General features: G+C 36.1%; 1 protein-coding gene across 5 annotated transcripts in view; it reads left to right on the top strand.

Moving 5' to 3' along the window:
- The window catches only part of LOC121418443 (MAP/microtubule affinity-regulating kinase 3-like), a 109,275-nt gene that overhangs the window by 21,329 nt on the left and 66,427 nt on the right, over positions 1 to 21,519 (top strand). For all 5 annotated transcript variants that reach the window (XM_041612326.1, XM_041612325.1, XM_041612323.1 and 2 more), the window contains exons 2-3: positions 2,323 to 2,442; positions 4,109 to 4,261. In XM_041612326.1, coding sequence (XP_041468260.1) covers positions 2,353 to 2,442; positions 4,109 to 4,261 — 243 coding nt within the window. In that variant the 5' untranslated portion in view covers positions 2,323 to 2,352. The remainder of the gene's footprint in view (positions 1 to 2,322; positions 2,443 to 4,108; positions 4,262 to 21,519) is intronic.

Raw genomic sequence — 21,519 nt, 5'->3', positions numbered from 1 at the left:
ATATACATATTTTTTGCTTTTTTAATTTTTTGGGAGCAAGAAATTTGACCTCCATTTTGTAGTGAAGAGCCTTTTTTTTTCAGTGAAAATATTTTTCCCAGGGCCCTGGTATCTAATTCACCTTTCTGTAAAAGAAAAAAAAAAGGTCGATTTTATGTATATTATTTCTCCATTCTAAAAGACTGCAAGGTTTGTAGTGTACCCTGCGTGTTATATTTCATACTTGTATACCAGTAAAACCTCTTACAGCAGATCGATGGCAGTGTCTGTTTTATGCCACACGTGTGTATGCTCATAATAAAGAGAGATTTATATGCTGATGGGACATAATAACAAAGCATGGGATGATTAATTTGAATTGTGTTACCTGACAAAATATTTGTTTATGAAGCCCCTTGAGAGTGTTGGTGTGTCAGTGTAAAAGCAGAGGTAATGAAAATGAAACCTGCTGAATTAGCTCTTATTACTTTCCAATCTATTGTATGTATCAATTTTTTTGTGCAGTGTTATGAAGATTTGTATTAAAAATAGTATACTGTCCTTTTCCTTTTGAGAGATGTTTGCCTGCCTACATGTACATGTATGCTAGGCTCGACATTAGCAGTGGCCCGGTGGCCCGGGGCCACCAAAAATTCATCTCGGGCAACCATTATTGAAAAAATGTTAAGTTTTGGTGGCCCGAATCGGGCAACCAATAATTTTCAAAGTAGCCCAATTTTTCTCCCGATTTTGCATACATTTATCAACTTTCTACAGTTCAAATTGCAAGTCAATTCGTCATGCGCCTTTTTTGTCAATCTACACACAAATACACACACAAAGATTGCACAGTCATGACAGTATGTAGGCCTACCGCTAGCATACAGTAACTATTATTCAGCCGGCTGTCTGGCTGAGCTTTACATGCGTGAAACCACTGCAGTTGGCTGTGCGCAGCAGCAGACTATTCAGACTCAGGGAGCTGCGATGCGAAATGTTACTGCTAAGAAATCTTCCCCAGAACTTTGAAAATCTACGTCAAAGTCACATTTTACACCAATGACATGCCCTTCTACAGTCCATATTACTGAAACCTGATAATTCGCAAGCATTAAAAGGAGGAATTATGACCTCTGTTTTGACTCAAAAAGACCGATTTCCAAATGCATTAATACACATAAAACACATAGGTGAGTACATCACAGTCCCACATGTGCATTTGTATGTATGTTGATATTTGGTTTATTTTCGAAGCTGTCTTGAATAGACAGCTTCTTTCTTTCTTGTTTATAAATGACTTCTTAAACCACTCTTAAGGAAGTAAATACTTGGGAAGGCATTTTATTGATATGAAATGTGAATTTTTTCCATCATTTTGTCAAAAATAGGGAAGGAATTTTCTCACTGTTTTTTCCAGATAACTTGCCGTTTTCTTTTTTTTTCTGTCATTTTTTTACAGTGATTAAACCATTTATACCCCTTCCCATTGAATATGCCTGATTAAAGAACATGTTTCTACTGAATAATAATAATTTTCCCCATTTTTCTGATAATTTTGTCTTATTCATTTTTCTTACATTTTCTTTTTTTTCAATTCTTTACAATCATTTCATATTCACAATGATAGAACAATTTATATATTACCACAAAATAACAGCAAGCACAATTTACATACAAGATGTACAAAGAAGAGTGGTACGTGGTAGTGACTGCAGAATATTTCAGTTTGTTTTATTCATTTTTAATTAATGTTTTTCTTTATATTTTTCGGGCCACCAAACTTTACTAATGGGCCACAAAAAAAATTATTTGAAGGTTTTGGTGGCCCGAACGGGCCACCACCAAAAAAAGTTAATGTGGAGCCTTGATGTTATGTGTAGGCCTTTCTGTGTAAAGATATCCATTTACCAGATGTGCAGTTTTGTTATGTACTTTTATGAGGCCTGTCTACATCGGCTAATGATTTCAAATTATGTCATACCTCTTTTCCGGAAAACTATCCCGATCAGAACAGTATCAAGATTATTTGTAATAATTAGCCAGTTATACTGTGAGTTCTATAGTGAACAATGCGAGTCAACTTTCAATATTTTTTTTCTGTGAAATTTTTAAGTGTTATGGGGAGTTATCCAGCTACATGTAATTCACTAGTAAAGACACAATCAGGGTTTTGGCTCTGAATAATTCATCTGTGATACTATACAGGGAAAAAGGCAATATTTTCTGAATGAGTCAGTGGCTGCTATTCGAGCCATAGACTGGTAGCACTTTATGTGTATGCAGGCTTTTTATTGAAATTTTGATACACTTTCAATATTTTCCATGTTTTTGTTATCTATACAGGTTTCCTTTTAATGTGATTGGACAAGAGAGATGTCCAGGATGCCCAACCTGACAACAGTCCACGAGACTGGGTCCCATTCTCATGGACACACTCATTCTCGAGTTAGCTCACGGTCACATGTAAGTTCAGCTTTACAGCCTTCTATCGTGGACTTTCACCATTCAGAGGAAATAAATCATGGCAATTGTTTCACAAAGAGTTCAGTGTGACTTACGCTCATGCCTAATTGCCATCATGCGTACAGTATGACGACGTTGTTGTGTGTGTCCTCTGAGCATTTTCTCACAAATGTGATGTTGTGCCATACAGTATGAAGAATTTAAGTTTGAACATTTAGTTGTACTTCAAATTTTTGTGAAACTGCACCCAGTTTTTTTGTCTCGCCCACCAGAGGTGAAGGCGAGACACTAAGGGATCCAAATGTCGTTCGTCTGTCACAAACATTATGACACATGACTCCACAACCATATGTCACTATTTAACCAAACTTGAATGGGAGATTACTTTGGGGACCTGCATGTTGTGCTGTAGTCAGAGATCACATGGTAAGGTCAAAGGTCATTTTCAGGTCAACGCGAAAGTTTACTGTGCAAGACTCTCTTATGACTTGTAACTTCCGCAACCGTAAGTCACTTTTTACCCAAACTTGGGTTGCAGATGTACTGAGAAGACCTGCATTTCATGGGGCAATCAGAGATGACATTGTAAGGTCAAAGGTCATTTTGGGGTCAATGTTATGACACATAACTCTGCAACCGTAAGTCACTTTTATTCCAAACTTCGGTTGTTGGTGTACTTAGGAGATCAGCATGTTATTGTGTTCGGAGGTCACATGGTAAGGTCAAATTTCATTTTGAGGTCAACATTGAAGTTTACATGCAAGAATGTTATGACAAATGTTATTCCGTCCCAGTTATTTCGCAATGAAGTTTTGATACAATTCTGTTGCATGCCCTCTCAAATCAAGATATTTCTGGTTATTTTCATAAGTGGGCGTGACACAAAATCGCTTATGCCTAGTTTTATTATTTAACCCTTTCGCTGTAAATTCCCTAACCCCTCAAGTTAAACTCTACAGGGTGTAGAGTTTTACTTGAGGGTTAAGCAAGGTAGAAATTGTATTATCCAGCCAGTTTAAGAAATAATATTGGTAAAGAATCTACTATCAAGAATAGGTGTTCTTATTACTTTTATCATCAGAAAGATCTTCACTATGTCCAAAGGTACAAACCTTACATTATGTGAGGTGTTAGATCATAAACAGATGGAAGAATGCGTACATGTTATTGCTAAACCTATTCCAGGAGTTGTTTCATATAAGGGTGTTAAAAGACATTGATCAACAGGAGAGAAAGTGATAAATACACCCAGGAAGAAGGGGAAAAAAGTCAAATTTGTGCACACAGTTGAAAGTTGAAAGATATATCTGTAACTGAAAAATCATGTAATTTCTCTACTGGGGGCTCTTATTGAGACATGTAATATATGGAGGAAAAAAAACAACAACAACTGGGATTGTGTTTTTTACAACTCTATTTTTCACTTTTTTGAAGCACTAGATAAATGATTATTTCAGGGCTTCATGTTTACAACATATCATGTACACAAGGTGTAAAGGAACCTACAGCTCTGATTTCTTCAAAAATGTCAAATCAGTGTTGACCAATGCCTTTAAGATTTCAGAACGTCTTCCTCTTCAGTAGTGGGCTGTAGTTCCTGGAAGCAGAGTTGTTGATGACATTTCAGCTTGGCCACATTTGGTTTTTTTTCTTCTTGATTGTGCAGGGAGATGATTCAACTAATTCCAGCTCATCAAGGAGTAGGAGTAGAACAGGTGATGATCAACCTCACGTTGGGAAGTACCGCCTCATCAAGACCATTGGCAAGGGAAACTTTGCCAAAGTCAAGCTGGCCAAGCACATCCCGACTGGCAAGGAGGTAAACTACCATCATCTATCATGTTGTTTGGTTTTGATTCTCAGTTTAGTCTGCAGTTCATTGATAGGCTGTTAAAATCTATTTTCTCAAAGTTTAGTCATTTGAGGACAGATCAGAAAAAGAGGTTATAATCTAGAATTATTTTAGTGGTAATAGTGGCAACCCCATATTGTCTAAAAACAGTCTCCTTAATATCCGTCGAGAAATATTTCTAGGTAAGAGAAGATTGCTTCTTGAATAAGTTCTTCAAAATAAAGCTTTTTCTGAATTGTCCTCATTTTTTTTTTCATTTTGAGGTAGAATGATGCTTTAATAGCCCACCAGCATTTTTTTTATTAACCATCTAGCTGCCTGAGGACATTATACCATCTCCTCCAAAAGATTATTTTATTTTTGTATTTTTCCTATTGTTGTGTCTGCTTTGTAACCACATTGGAGGGTTAAAAGGAAAAAAAAAACAGCCAAGTGTGAAGAACTCTTACATACAACAAGCATACATTTAGCGATAATGACAAAATCCAGAATTGATTCTTATTTTCTGGAGATATCAAAGAAATATAGACAGGCTCATACGTGTGATATAAGAAGTACATGCATGAAAAATAATTCATGCACAAGCTCAGTTGGCTTATATTTGTAAATTTATATACACCAGTAGTTTATAGGAACACAATTGTTTTCCAATATTATCTCAAAGCTTTCAAGATCTCTGACCCAGAACAAATACATAACAAACAACCTACCAGTAATTCTACGAAGGTGTAATATGTCTGTCTACATTATCAGGGTGTTTTCATATCTGGAGAGCATTTCATAAAGAGGTTTGTCAGTGATTTTCACTGAAAATCCTCACAACTGATTGGATAATAGCAAACTAGTCATTGAAATCATCGATAAGATTCTTTGTGAAATGTTCCCGGTTATTACTCAGTATATCTTCAATAAGCTGGAGTTGCAGTCTTGACTGCATATACTGATTGACGTCTGTCTTTAGCCTCTAAATGAAGACGGACTTCCCGTTTCAGGCCCGTAAAGAATGTACACTGATAGAATTTCAACTATACAGTCAATCTGCCACCATTTCAGCTCTTATAATTTCCTCAGTATAGACGACAGATGATTGTACCGTGAATCCTGGGGGAAAATGATACTAAGAATTATTCATTTAGTGAACACATTATCTATTCATGCCTTTTCTCAGATATCAACATTCATTTGAATTTTTGAATTCTGTGAGCTAAAGACAATCGAAATAGTGCAGAAATTCTGTTTTTTGTGTTGTTTTATATTGTAGATATTTTATCACAGGTAATGTTTCCAGAGACCGTCTATATAGAAATAATCTGTTCCAATAAGCATGATGTAGCTTGAGCTGCCATTTTTGATGCTCAGTGCATTCAAGGAATTATTATAACAAGGTACCCATTTACCTCACCTGGGTTTAAAACAGGCCATGGCTAGGATTTGAACCCATGAACCTAAAATTGAAAGAAGAGAGGCCAAACCACTTAGGGCTAGGACTAAAACCCGGGTACCCGGGTAGAAAAATCAATACCCGATACCCGAAAATTGCTCACCAGTATAACGTACATTTGATTTGTATTGTAAGACATTATTGTTAACTCATCACAAAAGTACACAAGTCTCATTTTGAATCTCACCAATTACCCTCGAAATATCCATAAATATACTAGTTTTTCAAGTGATGATGATGTGACTAAGATCGTTCAATCGTCGCCATGTTTCTTTTGCAGTGCAGTGACGTCATCCAGCCACTGCGACGCAAGCCAATTTATGAATGAAAATATAGTAAGCATGCGCATTGCAATCCTCAGCCCCACGCAGTATTCTGTCAAAACAAGTCTGCAATACTCTGTCACCTCGTACCAAAATCGACCTAGAAATCCACTTTCCTTTATTTCATATGAATTATGAAAGGTATTCTCCGAGGATCTGTTTTCTCACCGATACCACGCAAGTAAGCAAATTTTATTACTTCTTGCTTTTCCGTCAAAATCTTACGAAGTAGCGTCCATGTTGCATCATGTTTGTGAGTTCGTAGAATCTATCGCTACGTGAACAAAGTCAATTGATTTCTGGGTTTCGGAGCATACGAGGCGCCAGCCAATCACGTTCTTGATACCATTTTCAGTTCATCATAAACCGAAAATGGTAACACGATCGTGATTGGCTGGCGCATTTGACGCTCCGAAACCCGGAAATCAATTGACTTTGTTCACGTAGCGATAGATTCTACAAACTCACGAACACGATGTAATATCATCGCTATACTTCATAAGATTTTGACGGAAAATCAAGAAGTAATAGAAATTTGCTTACCTGTGCGGTATCGGTGAGAAAACAGATCCTCTGAGAATACCTTTTATAATTCATATAAATTGTTGGAAAGTGGAATTCTAGGTCGATTTTGGTACAAGGTGACAGAGTATTGCAGACTTGTTTCGATAGAATACTGCGTGGCGCACGGGAGGCTTGCAATGCGCATGCTTACTATATTTTCATTCATAAATTGGCTTGCATCGCATTGGCTTGATGACGTCACTTATGGGGTTTTTCCACCAGTCATATTTCGAGCGACATGATTTTCAAGTACCCGGGTACCCGCCCGAAAATTACAACGGGTATCCGAAAAGAAAAAACCCCGAAAGTCCCAGGCCTACACACCACTAGACATCAAGAACCTCTCTTAAATATGAAGTACATATCCTCTGATACAATTGAAACCTGTACGTAGCAAAAGTGTTTTTCTTCCAGTCAGTCAAAGTATGAAAACAAGTACATTGGTCATCAAGACACACTTGAATTAAAATCCATGGTGGACGTTGGACTTTGGTCTGTGTAAGATCATCAGAGCAACAAGTTTATTGGTTTAGAGTCAAGAGTTCATATTTACTCAGCCCTGTTGTGCAAACCAGTGTTGGCTTGATTACCAGGGCCTAATCCAAAGCTGGGCAGTGGTGGACTGCACTTTGCATTTACATATGATATTGGTGGAATCTAAAGTTGATTAGGAGATGAGGCATGCTAATGAGTTGGAGTACTCTCTTTTACCCCCCTCCACTTTCCCATTCATGCCTGTGGGTTGACTGTTAATAAGTTAACTGTCCATTTCAAATTACGCTACAGCCACACCAGCAAAACTGTACACCGGTCAGTGGTATTCAAACTTTGGTCAGTCTAGAGTCAGATTTGTCAGTGGGACTGTAACATTACATCCCTATACATTAAGGCCTGGTCTCACCCCCCGAGCGTTGTTGGAGCGGCCGTGGAGCGGTAGGGAGAGAGGGTCGAATTTCGCTTACAAAACTGGGGAAAAAATCGAGAAAAAAATTTAAAAAAAAAAAAAAAAAAATCAAAATCAAAAATGGTGAACGGTAGCGAGCGGTGATGATTTTTTCTCTCCGCTCCACGACCGCTCTAACAACGCTCGGGGGTGTGACCATGCCTTTTAGTACTAGGCAGCTCAAGAGTTATAGATTGGTGATGCAAAATGATGGTATTTTGTGTTCTCAAAAATATAAACAGAATCATTCTGTCATTGATAATGATAGTGACCTAAAACTACCCTATTCCTTTTCTTGCTCTCAAAGAATTGTTTGATGACATCTAAGACTTTGCTTTCCATATACCGTACATATCATACATGTATGTCCATAATGTATGAATAAAATACATTTATTTAGTTATTTCTTGGTTCGTTAAAAAATGAAATATGATATGTACAAAGCATTTTCAAAGTCAAGGCTAGTATTTGGTAAACAAACCTCACAAACCTGTCCAGCAGTATTTCAATATTCTTGCATTGCTTTAAGAAAAGAATATACAGTGAACAGGAGAGATTTTTGAACTCTAATATTAAGAAGATTTTTGTATGGAGTAAGAAATACCCAAAATATCCAAAGCATGATCCTGTTATGCTAACACTCATTCATGTATTCACTCGTAATACATTCCAAAATGCATGTTCATTCTCGCTGCGTGCCTGACATACCGACTCCCACTGGCCCAATAGCAATGAAACAAGATGCCGAATCCTAAGCCTCCACCTCCCACAAATGTGGACACAGACACCTTTTTTATTCATGCATTAGGATTCCCTGTCGTTTTCCTCCAAGAATCTCATGACATGGATGAAAAATCCAATTTCGTCTGGAGAATATGTTGGCAGCCGAAATGTCACACACCAAGCTTTTGCGCTCTAGTCACAATGCAAGACTTGGGGGTCACTGTAGCAAACCTTCCTCCCAGCCTACGGGTCCATCTGCACTGCACAAAGGATGGTGGCGCTCCATTATGTTATTCCAGATGGATAGGAAATAAGGCTCTCCACATGAGTCGATAGCAATCTTGCAAGAGATCTTTAAAGGGTCTTCGCAGTCGGTCATCCCAATATATAACAAAATTGTATCCAACAGTTGATCAGTTACATTTTGAAGATCTGAATCTGGAGCCATAGTTGTCCATGAACAATGTAGTTTCATTTACCAGTATGGGGGAAAAAATGACCATTCATAGTAGGAAATGTATGTGTATTCTACTTATTAAATTCTGATCATTATAAGAAATCCTTCATCTTTGTATCTCAATTTTTTGTGCAGTAAAATGATCTTTAAGTGCAGCACAATCATGTACTGTTTATTCTTCAAAAATAGATCTCAACAATTTTGAGAAGTCTACATGATTAGAATGTGCTATTTTATAATACAGGGATAGTGATCAAATTTTTCCTATTCAAATTTAGGGAGTAAGGGAAAGTGGATGTAAATAAGCCCCCCCCCCCCATAATTCCATTTATATCTTTTTAATGCCTATCACTACAAACATGAAGAAATGTCTAATACTAGGCCTACAGTAGACCTATATTCAATAGAAATATGAAAACTAATCAACCTCATTTTTATATTAATGAGCATTAAACATTGTTGTCGGGGGCCTTATTTCCCAAACTGAAATGGGGCTAATGAGGCCCGTTGATAAAAAAAAATTTGTGTAGTTATATTCAAGTAAAAAATAGTTCAGTTGGCTTGATACAATCATTGAACATTTACTAGTAACAATCACAAAATTAATAATATTGAATATTTTTCCCACAAGCCCGATTGAAGGATTTATTTATTGATCCTTTCATATTTTTTAAAAGATAAATGATAGCTGGATTGTTTTTCAACTGTCAAAGTTATATCATTATGCAAGGCTCGACATTAGCGGTGGCCCGGTGGCCCGGGGCCACCAAAAATTCATCTCGGGCAACCATTATTGAAAAAATGTTAAGTTTTGGTGGCCCGAATCGGGCAACCAATAATTTTCAAAGTAGCGCAATTTTTCTCCCGATTTTGCATGCATTTATCAACCTTCTACAGTTAAAATTGCAAGCCAATTCGTCATGCGCCTTTTTTGTTAATCTACACACAAATACACACACACAAAGAGTGCATAGTCATGACAGTATGTAGGCCTACCGCTAGCATACAGTAACTATTATTCAGCCGGCCGTGCCAGCTGTCTGGCTGGCTGAGCTTTGCATGCATGAAACCAATGCAGCTAGCTGTGCACGAGCAGACTATTCAGACCCAGGGAGCTGCGATACGAAATGTTACTGCTAAGAAATCTTCCCCAGAACTTTGGAAATCTACGTCAAAGTCACATTTTACACCAATGAAATGCCCTTCTACAGTCCATATTACTGAAACCTGATTAATTGCAAGCATTAAAAGGAGGAATTATGACCTCTCTTTTGACTCGAAAAGACCGATTTCCAAATGCATTAATACACATAGGTGAGTACATCACAGTCCCATATGTGCATTTGTATGTATGTTGATATTTGGTTTATTTCGAAGCTGTGTCTCTTTGAGCCAAAAATAAATAGGCCGCTCTTTCTTTCTTGTTTACAAATGACTTCTTAAACCACTCTTAAGGAAGTAAATACTTTGGGAAGGCATTTCATTGATATGACATGTGATTTTTTTTCCATCATTTTGTCAAATATAGGGAAGGAATTGTCTCACTGTTTTTTCCAGATAACTTTTGCCATTTTATTTTTTTCTTTCATTTTTTTTCAGTGATTGAACCATTTATACCCCTTCCCATTGAAAATACCTGATTAAAGAACATGTTTCTACTGAATAATGATAATTTTCCCCATTTTCTGATAATTTTGTTTTATTTTATTTTTCTTAAATTTTCTTTTGTTTTTCTCAAATTTTTTTTTATGACCTGTTCTTTGTTTTTTTTTCTTTCTTCATTTTTTCTTTTGTTTTATGCAAAGTAAAATAACAGCAAGCACGATTTATATACAAGATGTACAAAGAATAGTGGTACGTGTTAGTGATTGCAGAATATTTCAGTTTGTTTTATTCATTTTTTAATTAATGTTTTTCTTTATATTTTTCGGGCCACCAAACTTTATTAGTGGGCCACCAAAAAAAATTATTTGAAGGTTTTGGTGGCCCGAACGGGCCACCACCAAAAAAAGTTAATGTGGAGCCTTGCATTATGTTTCTACATGTTCTTTTCGAAATGGATTCTTTTATATATACATAAGCAAGTGTGGAGATGTATACACTGTATTTTACTGTTTTAACAGATCTAACCATACAGTGATGATTATGTTTTTAATCCAGGGGGGCTCATTTGCCCCATCAGGATAATGTGAAGTTCATAGGCTTCCAGTCAGAAAAAAGAGGGAAAGTGGTGAATTTTACTACAGTATTGGGATGTATATTAAAGGGGAAGTTCACCCTGACAAAAAGTTTATTGTAAAAATAGCAGAAAAAATAATAAAAAATATTGCCGAAGGTTTGAGAAAAATTCATCAAATAATTAAAAAGTTATTAGAATTTCAATTATTTGATTTGTGACGTCGTATGCGAGCAGCATTTTTACATAGCGAATGGTAAAAAATCAATGAAATGTCATTTTCTCCGAAAATTGAAAATGGTTTTCACTGTAACTTTTGTATATCAATAGACAAATCATTTCACACCCGATCATGAAAAGAAAACAAAATTAAGTCATCAGGAACCATACAAAATTTGAAATTCGTACATTTTATATTACATATTACACATGGGGCAGCTGCTCGTTTATGACGTCACAAATCCCAAATTTTGAACTCTAATAACTTTCTTACTCTTTAACGGATTTTCCTCAAACCTTCACCAATTTTTTTTACTATTTTTTCTTCTATTTTTACAACAAAGTTTTCTTCAGGGTGAACTTCTCCTTTAATGCCTTACAATAGTAAACTACACTACTGGTAAGATGAAAGTTAATTCACATTGCTGGGTAGGTACAGTACTTTCCTTTGTAAAGTGGTCATGCTACTTTCAAAATTTTGATTTTGAGGTACTGCTAGTTTTGTGCCTCTCATGGCCATGTGCATTGGACTACGGGACATTGTTAATGCTCAAGATGTGTGCAAAGGAACTGTCTGAAATACCACACAAACAGCAGTCCCCTTGACACTGGTAAACTTGAGAAATGAGCACAAAACTAACTGGGGGCTTATTTAACCCCAAGGCCTTAATTGTCCCACTGTCCCTTTACATTTATGATATATGTAATAGGCATTTGAATTATATTCATATAGATAAAATGTAATGTATGGGCATAAAGTACAATGGTTCTAGTCTAGATTGAATTGATACTCTAACGCAATAAGGTAAACTTGACCTTTGAATACATCCATCTGTGACTCTCCTGCAATTGCTTTTCCATGCATATTGCATGCTGTGTCCCATAACGCTATAATGTGGTCATCTGACCATGTCCACATTTTCCTTCGTCTCCATTTCTACCAAGTTTGTCTCTTTTTACCTTTTTGTCTTTAACCCTTTTTGTCTCTTTTTCCCCTTTGTCTTTCTTTTATTCCGTCTTTGTCTCTGTCTTTCTGCAGTCTTTTCTCTGTTTATTTCTTTTAAATTTGTATAGTAATTGCACAGCGTATAAGCAGACACTTGAACTACGGAAATCAAGGTCACACTTGCTGTTACTTTGAATATGAATATGACTTGTTGTTTTATAAAGTATTTTTGTCCATTATTTTTTCATTAGAAAGTAATTGTCTTTATCAATGAAGTGGTAGCACCCTTTGCCAAATGAGAGGTGAATCAGGTTCTGTCTGACACTTGATCCTTTGCAATTTTTTTTTAAGTTCAAATGAAATTACTAAAAGGTCTTGCCCAGCCCAACAAAAGTGAATTTTAAATCCATTGAGGAAAATCAAGCAATTATAACACTGAAAAATTCCATCGAAATCTGATTTTAAGAGCGATGCCATATGAATGTTCAACTACCATTTATAAAGCAACCGCTAAGAGTATAGGTGGTTCGCCATGACGTCAAGCAATTTGACAGTTTGGAGAAAGAAGAAAAAACCTGCACCGAGTCATTGAAAATTTACAGCCATGAAATACATAAATCCATCGTCCATATCTAACTGATGTTCTATTTATTTTGAAAATACTAAGAAAATGAGGAATGTTGCCTCTTTTCTTGATGCTTAAAGATTGATCTTTTGACATTTCAGTTACTGTAGTGCTAGACTGCTAACATCAATTTGTACATGTGGGACTGGTTCCCCTTCTCAACAATCAGTGATTCAAGATGCAAGTACATACATGTACGAACCTGTACACACATTTCAGCTCAGTCAGTTTGCCTTATGTTGATACCTAGGCAGTATATTGGCACCTCCCTTATCACAAATTTACCTGGTATTTCAAAATGGATGTTCTGCCCAATTAAAAAAAAAAGAGAGCACAGTATCTTTTTCATGAAGCATGCTTCGATTAACTTTCATCCTCGTGGAGCGTTTTTTGCTAGATACCTATTCAAAATCATATGCAGGCATAAATTGAGATACCAAATAGACATAGGATAACAGACTATTACTTTAATGGTCCTAAGTTTTTTTAAGTTATAACCATGTAATGAGTAGATGATGATTGCTTTTCAGCATTGAGGAATAGCTGTAAACATGATTTTAGTCCTGTTCAGTGCTCTTTGGATGTGTGACCTTTGGGCATTATAGTTTTGTCAAAATTTACATTAGGCCGGGAAAAATAGTTTGTTCACCTTTAAAGGAGAAAGCATATCAGGGTCACAGTAGGTTCAGATTTTTTGTTTTTTTCATTTTATTTTGTATTTTTTTATAGGTATGATGTTCATATACATGTAAAAGTACCTCTGGATCTGTCTTTATTTGTAGATTGAGGGTTGTTCAGATAACAGTTGTCTTGTACTTACAAAAATGGACAATGTTACACTGTACCTTTTGCCAATTTTCAACAACTTTTATTTTTTTGAAGAAGAAGAAAAAAGAATAGTTAAAAATTAAATTTTCTAAATCAATTTTTGAGGGGACAAAATTGAATTAAAAGTAAAAGTTGGCAGGGAGGGGGGGGCTTATTTTCAAGGAACTCGAGTGTCAAGTATCTTGTATCAAATGTATGAATTAAAATATTGAATCTATTTGTCATATCGCATGGACTCTTGGAGGATGACACATGAAAGATTTATTTCAATCAAGTATGAGTTAATCAATAGGATTATATAACGACCATGAGAAAGATAGAGAGAAGACAATAGTAGGGGGTGACATTGAAAGATCTTCATCAATATATCATTCAAGAACTCAATTGAAAGTGTGCGCAGATAATATATGCATTCTATCCTAAGCCAATTATGATTTACTCTAATTACGTACTGGCTGGGACTTTTTCTCTTAACTCAATTATAGGTGTATAGCTGGCAGCAGCTATCTAATCTCATTTGGTGATGAGTTCATGAGAAATAGACCTCAGGTAGATGCCTATACTGTGTTTGTGTGTGTGGATTATGCGTAAGGCAAAATCCAAATCAAGGTGGCTCTGTAGACTTGCCAGATTGAAGTGATAATCTTCTGACAGAGGATGTTTAATCGGACCCTGTGACATCTATTTCATGATCAGTCTCTGCGATTGATTGCGGGATTGATTTTTATAATGAACTATAAATAATAGTTAATGACAATCAATCTGAGAAATCAGCCTTACACTGTTATGTTAATGGGTCCAGAGGTTTGTGATGCATCTATGGTTTTGTAATATGACATTTTTACATGGATCTAGTAGCATGAACCCCCTCCCCAGAATTGATATAACAAGTATGTATTTTTGCTAATTGATTATCAGTGCATTCCCATCAACAAAACAGTATTTGAAAAATATTATCTATATTCAATTAACATCCATTTTCATATAGTTTGTTAGCAATCGTTAAGAAAAAATTGATGATGAAATGATTTTTACTTGTTGGTTAAAAGGAATGGTTAACGGATGTGAAGTGCCTTATAACAATGCTAGTCTGGGGGATAGGTCATCATCTCTATACAGACTCCCCTATACATGTAGATGCTCACACACCCATTATTAGGCATTGAAGCCGAACAATGGTGATTTCTGTGAAAGGAGCTGTCTTCAAAAGCCCAAGCTCCAGGTATTGAGTTCATACCCCTGTTATTGAGTGCATTGATGTCAGTTATTGTCACCCTCCTTGCCATTCACATCAAAGGAAGGAACCTTCACACGCTTTTGTGTTGCGATCACAGAGAACCAAACAGTGTTCAACTGCATTACACGTATGTTGGATAGCACAATTGATTCCGTGGAAGAAAGTTTGTTTACTTCTCAATATTGTCCAAATTTTGGTCAGATATGGTGTTGCAAACTAATGACCCCCAAAACAACAAATAAACACAACATTTTGAATTTTGTACCATGATACCCTCAAATTGATATAACGTGACTTACGACACTACTGAGCTCTTTTAACATTAACATATTAGTGATAGAAAATATAAGCCTACCAAGGAGATTCCGTTTTTTATCCTGTTATTGAAAAAAAAACACCCATATTGGCAACTGCAGAAGGTCAAACTATGCTCGACCTTTTGGTCATAGTGTATTAAGAAACCTATCACCTGGTTTCTGTCTTACAAAGAGTTGCGAGTGATTAAATCAACTACAACTAGTGCAACATCAGCAACATCAACATCCTATAAAATGCTTTTTTTTCAAAATATCTTTTAGATATGCTGTATATATTCATACATCTATTATCTTGAAAATTTTTATCTTTGTTTGCGAAGGACTCTGTGCAAATTTCCTGTAGAAAAATTCTGACCTTGATGAAATTCCGTTGAGGTTGATCAGATCAATTGTAGCTCTTTGTAAGACGGGACTCAGTCAGGCGCGGATCCAGGAGGGGGCCGAGCCGGCCCCCCCTATTTTTTACAACCTGCAGAAAAAAGTGTACTCTTTATCTTGAAAGAAACTACGAAAAACAGAAAGAAAAGAAAGAAAGAGGTATGATGTGTAATTAGTCCAGTCAATCTAGCCAGAATAGGGGGGTAACCCGCCACTAATTGCAACACGAGATATTCCACTGAAATGCTTTCCAGGAAGGTCCCCTAAACAACATACTAAAAGTCCCAAGAAATCCAAGCAGAGGAAATTTATGAAATTTGCATATTATGCAAATTAGCCATGACAAATTAGAATAAGAAGGAAAATAATCCAAAAATTACAAATTAAATGTCCAAAACAATTTAATTTGAATGGAAATTCATGATAAATAAATGAATTCAATGTTTTTAATCAAAAGTGCAAAAATTTCTACCTCGTTTGCATATTATGCAAATAAGCATCCATATATGGAAAAAAATGTCAAGATATTGTGATTTTTCTCATATAGACTGCTTGAATAAATTCCATTAATCATGTTAATGTTGTCAATAATATGCTATTATATCACTAAGCATGATAATTCATCCCAATGCCTGAAAATTAATTTGCATATTATGCAAATTAGCCATTTAAGAAAATAGAAAATGAGGAAATTACATTGTAATCCAAAGATTACAAATTTAATGTCCACAGCAAGTTATTTCGAACAAAATTTCATGATGAATAAACAAGTTTATTTAAAAAAGCTAGCAAATCTGCCTCATTTGCATATTATGCAAATAAGTGTTATAGAAAATGTCAAAAAAAATGATTTTTATCACATTGACTGCAGTGAAAGCATTTCAATTTTTAAATTAGTATGCTGCTATCACTAAGCATTCAAATTCTAATATTAGTATTCAAGGAAAAATACTGGAAATATGTTCTTTGCTTCCTAAGCTGCGTTGGTAGTCTGACAAGATGATGGGATTGGCAAGAACAAAGCACAGTATTTGAATTGGTGAGTAGTTTGTGAGAGTTGACAACCCTTTCTTATATGGATGGGAACAACTTAGACTTTCTTGAAATTTCACTGTATAAACATGATAAGGGAGGCCAGGAAAAGCAAACTTATGGCAGGTAAGATCCGGGGAGCGTTTCATGAAAGGACTTGTCAGACGTTTTATCCGACAAGTCCTGTTTTATCCGACAGTTACTATAGTAACAGTGCTTCTCAACCAATCATAATCCAGGAAAGTTGTCAGATCTGACAACTTGTCGGACGAAAATATTGATGAAACGCCCCAGATGAGTAGTCTCATTAAGAAGTGTAGCAGAGATTCCGTCTGGCATAGTAGCTTCATACAGGTTTTTTTTAAACAATTTCTTCAGTAGTCTGGCTACACCTGCTTGACTAAACAATATGTTATCTGGCCATATCTGGGTCAGGACTGGGTCCCAGGACTTGTAGATCAGCATCATCATCATCAGTGGTAAATACTAAGACTAAAAATCTTTGCCTTCCTGTAATAATGCTATTCCAATGTAGTCATAGCTCCCAACGTGCTAATTGTTACAGCCTGGAACATTGTCAATCCGGTCAACAAATTATGTATTACAGGCTTGTCTACAAACCCTCTTATGGTCCTCTTTAATGCATTGTAGCAATTTTGAGCTTTACCTTACTGATGCTTTTGGAGCTCTGAAATGTGCAAGCCTTCCTAGCCTTTCTCTAGAACTCTTGACATCTTCCGACACAACTTCTGTCCATTGTCTCATTGAGGCAACTTGTGTCGGAAGAAAACATGGTTAACGGTGTGTTCTTGTTAAAGTCCTCTTGATTGGCATTCAGTCTCCTATGCTCGACTTGTCGGATTTCAGTACAGAGAGTTGTATGATTGTCCAAAGTACATCTGCATGACACTATTAAAGTCAGCATTCCTCCAGAAGAACATCCATAGTCGTACCATGATTAATAAAAGGTTTATTCCTCTGGATAACCTCACAGTATAGACATGAGTAACACCTATGTGGCAAATAAATCCTGGAAGTGGTACACACTGTCTCATCAGTGTTGGATGGTATTTGATGGTGATGTTAAGGGTATTCTATCATATTGTGTCCTCTTGTTGGAAAGGCAATAAACTGGCTTAGTCCTCCATCTGGTTTGTTCCTTGTCTCACTGAGGAATTTATGTTTACCATGAATATCAGAAAATTAATATTATTATTTGCATACGACTTACTTAGAAACTATAGCTTTAATATTTGGTGATGGTTGCCATATATTTATCAAAGAGGAAAGAACAGAAAATGGATGCTTCATCATGAAGCAACAAATGGATTCAGCAGAAACGTCTAATCGCGATTCCTGTATCTGAGAAACATGCCTATAATGCACTTTAAGCCTTTATCATGAATTTATGAATGGCTTTCATGTCGCTCGTATAGTAAAATGCCCATTGTTACTTTTATTAAGCATGCCCAGAGATCTTGTGATCCAAGCAAGTACTCATATTCACCACCAAGACAAGTGATGATGATAATGATGATGATGGGTTCTTATCAAGCACCAGTGTCCGCCTCAGCTGGGTGCTCATGGCGCTTGCTCAAAAATAGGAAATATCTAACGAATTTCAATGTCTTCATGGTCTTCAAATAGTGCCTAGGATCATTATTCAGTTCAAGTACTGTCCTAGTAATTCTACAATTCTTGGGATAGTGTTGGAGTGGGGAACAGAAAGGTCTTCTGGTAAGACTCAAAAGTTGATTAGGTCTCTGCTCTCCTGATAAATTGGGGAAGGCTTATCCGCAGCTATGGCCCAGAGATGTAGAAGGCTCTGTCACCCCAGGTTGTGTGACTGAGAGATTCCCTCAGCAATGCTTGATCTGAGACTGCGTGTTGGTCTATGCTGAGATAAGAGCTCTGATATGTAGGATGGTGATTTTTCGTCAAGCGCTTTGAATACAAGGACCCCAAGTTTATAAGCTAAGTGATGTGCTACAAGGACCAAATATTCGAAGCTAATGGACTTTTATTTGTACGGGTGTGACATCTTGTGCTGATTTTTGGCAATCCAGGAGCTTGCTAGCGTGGACTATACTCGCAAGAAACGCAAAGTCTCTACAAAGTCAAGAAGAGAGCAAGACTTGGATGGAAATATTGAAGCATTCAAGCAGTGGGATCCATGTAGAATGGACTCATCATTGTACAATATGAGTGGGGTAACTGCTCGTGACAAAAGTCAATATCAACCAAGTAAGAAGTGTAGGAAGGTCACCATGGTTAATACACATAATCTATATGGAATTTTCGAGGAAAGTATCACGTATGTGTTTCCTTGAATATTTATAACATGTCGGATGCTTATTTGCAGAATAATTAAATTACAATTCAGATATTACGCTGATTATTAATGTATTTGCCATTCTTAGTGATCACATCATATTGATCTAGACTGAAATGTTTTCATAACTGTTTTTGTGAGAAAACTAAAAAATTCTTGATTTTTTTCCATTCAATAATGCTCATATATATGCAAATGAGGTAGATTTATTTACGATTTTTTATTTAAAAAATAAATAGATTTGTAAAACTTATCATAGGCTTCAGTTCAATTCGCATTGTTTTCTGCACTTGATTTCCAATATTTGGATTATTTTCCTTATTTGTAATTTATTATGGCTAATTTGCATAAAATGCAAATTTTGTGATTTTCGTATATGCTTGTATATTTAAGGACTTTTAATATGGTGTTTAGGAAACCTTCCTGTAAGGTATTGCTATATTGCCATATTCCAATTTAAATAGATAATCTACTTGAAATTTTCAGGGATGTATCTCCAGTGTGTTTCCTTGAATATTAATAACATGTTAGATAATTTTATTTGCATAATATGCGAATTACACCACAGACACTAAGCTGAGTACAAATGTATTCAACGTGATAGTGATAGCAGTGATAGCAGCATGTAAATTTAAGTATTAATAAAATTTTCAAGCAGTAAATGAGAGAAAAATCACAATTCCTTGACATTTTTCCATATAAGGATGCTTATTTGCATATTATGCAAATGAGGTTAATTTTTTGCCCTTTTGACAAAACACATTGAATACAGTTTATTTATCATGAATTTTTGCTCAAATTAAATTGTTTTGGACAGTAAATTTGTAATCTTTGGGCTATTTTCCTTATTTTTCTAACTTTTTTGGCTAATTTGCATAATATGCAAATTTCATAAATTTCCACTGCTTGGATTTCTTGGGACTTTTAGTATGTTGTTTAGGGGACCTTCCTTGAAAGCATTGCAGTGGAATATCTCGTGTTGCAATTAGTGGTGGGTCAAACCCTATATTGACTGGACTAAATATACAGCCTCGTAACGGCCGGCCCGGCCCCGAAAGGAAACAAAAAGGTGAAGGGAAGAATTGGAGAATAAACTTTATATAAAAAATTTCGCTCGTGCTTTGCGCTCGCATTGCCTGTAATGAATCCCATTCAAGAGGATTAAATGACCTTTCATATATCCAGTTCTGAAATCAATTTGCAAACAATATTTTAGCTCGCACATCAACCTTTCATTATTTTGTTTGATTTACACAAATTTTGATATCAAAATTTTCAGCTCGCGCTGCACGCTCGCATTGTTTGATTTGTGAGATACCTATATTTTTTTTGGAAATTCTTTCCAAAATTTGTCAAAATGTTATTTAATTATGTCAGTACGTAACAAAATTAAGCTCGTGCTTAGCGCACGCATTTAATTGTTTGAGACACACAGCTTGTTCTTTATTCAAATATCAAAAATTTTGAGCAAGCGCTTCGCACTCTCATTATTTAATTGGTGATACTTGTATCCTCTTCATTAATCACTAAAAACAATCCTAATTGAGTCCCTTTTCACTTTACTATAATAAAATTTTGGCTCGCGCTTCGTGCTCGCATTGTTTAGCTAGATACTTATCTTTGTTAATGATTATAAAAACGGCTCAGAATCTTCAGTTCTAAGGACATAAAATATCAAAGAATTTTAGCTTGCGCTTCGCGCTCGCATTACCTGATCTTTTTTATAACAATAAAAACTAACGTATACTTAAGACTTCAGCTTTTAGTTAAGACTACCCCCTGAAAAAAAAATCTGATTATAGCATCCAATCGAGAAAAATGTTGATGAAAATTTTTTTCGGCCCCCCTAATTGGCGAAAGCTGGATCCGCCCCTGTCAGTTGTGCATTAAGTTGTGCGTAAAGTCATTGGTAACTTACAAACAGCTTTATGAAATACCTACTAGATATTTTGCGAAGTGCAACAGGGGGATTGGGAAAACATGTACATGTAGGGCACTAGGACTCCATGTATCCATTATGAAGTGACAGTCATGTAGTAGTGGGGAGTCGAGTAATAATGTAAGCACTTGTCTTGGAGGTGCATGACTCTGTGTTTCCACCTAGTATGCAAATGAGTCCTGCTCAATCAGGGCCTGCTGCTTTCTCCATAAGGCTGGTCAAAGCACATGAGAGCGCAACAACATTTGCCATGTCAACTGCAATCACTGAAGAGTCAACATTAGGGATCTTGTGAGAGCACTTTGGGAATTGTAAATCATTGCTGTGACAAGTTCAAGTATAATAGTCATTTAGCTTGCTATCTCTCCCCCCCCTCCCATTCTAAAGTCGTAGCTATTACATATTCCCTATACAAGGCATTTTGGTAGATAAATCAATGTCATATTTTGTTCTGTACTTTCAGTCCATGACCAAACCCAAGTGCAAGATTTTTACACGTTAAGTGTATGTGCGCTGTGCATGATACTAGACTGCGTGGTAACAAGTTACGTCACAATTGCTTAGCAAGGATTACTTTGCTGGTCTTTGTAATAACCTGACATCAGAAGTAGAGCCGATGTAGAATCGACTTTTTTGTTGCGTGTAAACAATTAACTTGCATCGGCTCTCGGTGCAGAATCAGCAATTTTGTCCCACCAAAGAGGTAGGTTCAGAACCGTGAGGCGATGCAGAATTGGCTATTTTT

Source organism: Lytechinus variegatus, chromosome 7 (assembly GCF_018143015.1).
Source record: "Lytechinus variegatus isolate NC3 chromosome 7, Lvar_3.0, whole genome shotgun sequence".
NCBI classification, from domain to species: domain Eukaryota; kingdom Metazoa; phylum Echinodermata; class Echinoidea; order Temnopleuroida; family Toxopneustidae; genus Lytechinus; species Lytechinus variegatus.
The sequence above is the reverse complement of the archived record's forward strand: the minus strand, read 5'-3'. Positions and strand labels throughout refer to the sequence as shown.